Below are 1300 nucleotides of genomic sequence, written 5' to 3'. Positions count from 1 at the left end.
GCCCGGAGCCCCCCCCCCGCCGCCCCAGGGCTGGGGGGGGGGGCTCATGAGGGCATGCACTGCACCCGGTCCGGGCCTTCCTCCTCGTCGTCCGAGGTGTCGGAGGAGCTGGGGGACTCGTCCGAGTCGCCGTCCGGCGCCCCGGGCTCCCGTCGGCGCTGCTGGGGGGGCAAAAGGAAGGGGGTGGAGGGGGGGGGCACCGACCCGGTGGTCCCCAGGAGGAGGAGGAGGAGGAGGAGGAGGAGGAGGAGGAGGCACCTACCCGGTGGTGACGCCGCTGTCGGAGGTGGTGCATGAGGAACCAGAGCATGTGGCTGTCGAACATGTCGGTGTGGTGCAGGCTGTCCTCGTCCCGCTCCAGCTTGTTCTTCTTGATCACCTGCGGCCACCCGAAATTTGGGGGGGGGGGGGGCGGGAGGGGGGTAAGGGGTCAGGGGCTGGGGTCCGCGAGCCCCCGCCTGGCCCCGGGGCCGGGGTCTCACCTCCTTGAGGCCTGTGAGCTCCGTGGGGTTCTCGGCCGTGGGCGCCCAGATCTTGACATCGTGGTCGAGGCCGCTGGTGGCCAGGACGGGGAGGTGGGGGTGCGGCTCCAGGCAGTTCACCTGGGGGGGGCCCCCCGCGGGGCCCACCCACCATGCGCCCGCCGGCCCCGGGGGGACCACACCCTGCCCCGGCCGGGGGGGGCAGAGCTCACAACCAGCACCACCGGAGAGGCCGATGGCCCCGAACCCGTCCCCAAAAGGGGGGGGGGGCACAGCCCAAGCTGGGGTGGGGGCAGCGGGGCGGCCTCGTTACCCCAAGTCCTTAACAGGGGAGAGGGAGGCGACCCCAAACCCGCTGGGGGGGGGGCACTGCCGCAGTCCCGGGGGCTGCCCGTGCCCCCCCTTCCCCATGCCACCAGCCCCTGGGCCGGTGCCAGCGCGGAGCCGTCCCCGCGCCGCGGCTCCCAGGGCTGCGAGCAGAAAGGGTTCGGTGAGCCCTGAATAATGCCCGGCACGGCGGGAGCAACAAAAGGAGGGGGAGAGAGGGAAAGAAAAGAGGAAACCCAGAGAAAAAGGAGAAACCCGGAGCCCGGCAGGGAGCGGAGGGGAAAGCGGAGGAGCCCAGCCCGGCGAGGGACCAGCAGCGAGGCCGGATCCTGCCCGGTCCCGGTGGTGCTGGCTGGGGGTGGCGGTGCCAGCGGCCGCCAGGCGCTGGCACGGGGCCGCGGCCACCCAGACAAAAGGCGACTGTGGGGCTGGCGGGGGAGCGAGCGCGGGACCAGGGTGGCTGCAGGGAGGCTGCTGGGGACGACGAGCCC

At 73.4% G+C, this 1300-nt stretch overlaps 1 protein-coding gene across 1 annotated transcript; it reads right to left on the bottom strand.

The window, feature by feature from the left end:
- Positions 1-14: 14 nt before the first annotated feature.
- Positions 15-665, bottom strand: LOC118159018 (DDB1- and CUL4-associated factor 8-like; the record flags this gene model as incomplete). Its single annotated transcript, XM_035313664.1, has 3 exons — positions 15-161; positions 263-379; positions 483-665. Coding segments are annotated over 3 exons (417 nt in total), but the record flags the coding sequence as incomplete, so codon positions are not given.
- Between the last annotated feature and the right edge of the window lie 635 nt (positions 666-1300).

This window comes from Oxyura jamaicensis, unplaced genomic scaffold (assembly GCF_011077185.1).
Source record: "Oxyura jamaicensis isolate SHBP4307 breed ruddy duck unplaced genomic scaffold, BPBGC_Ojam_1.0 oxyUn_random_OJ65067, whole genome shotgun sequence".
NCBI classification, from domain to species: Eukaryota; Metazoa; Chordata; class Aves; order Anseriformes; family Anatidae; genus Oxyura; species Oxyura jamaicensis.
Note: the sequence above shows the minus strand (reverse complement) of the source record. Positions and strands in the feature narration are given on the sequence as shown.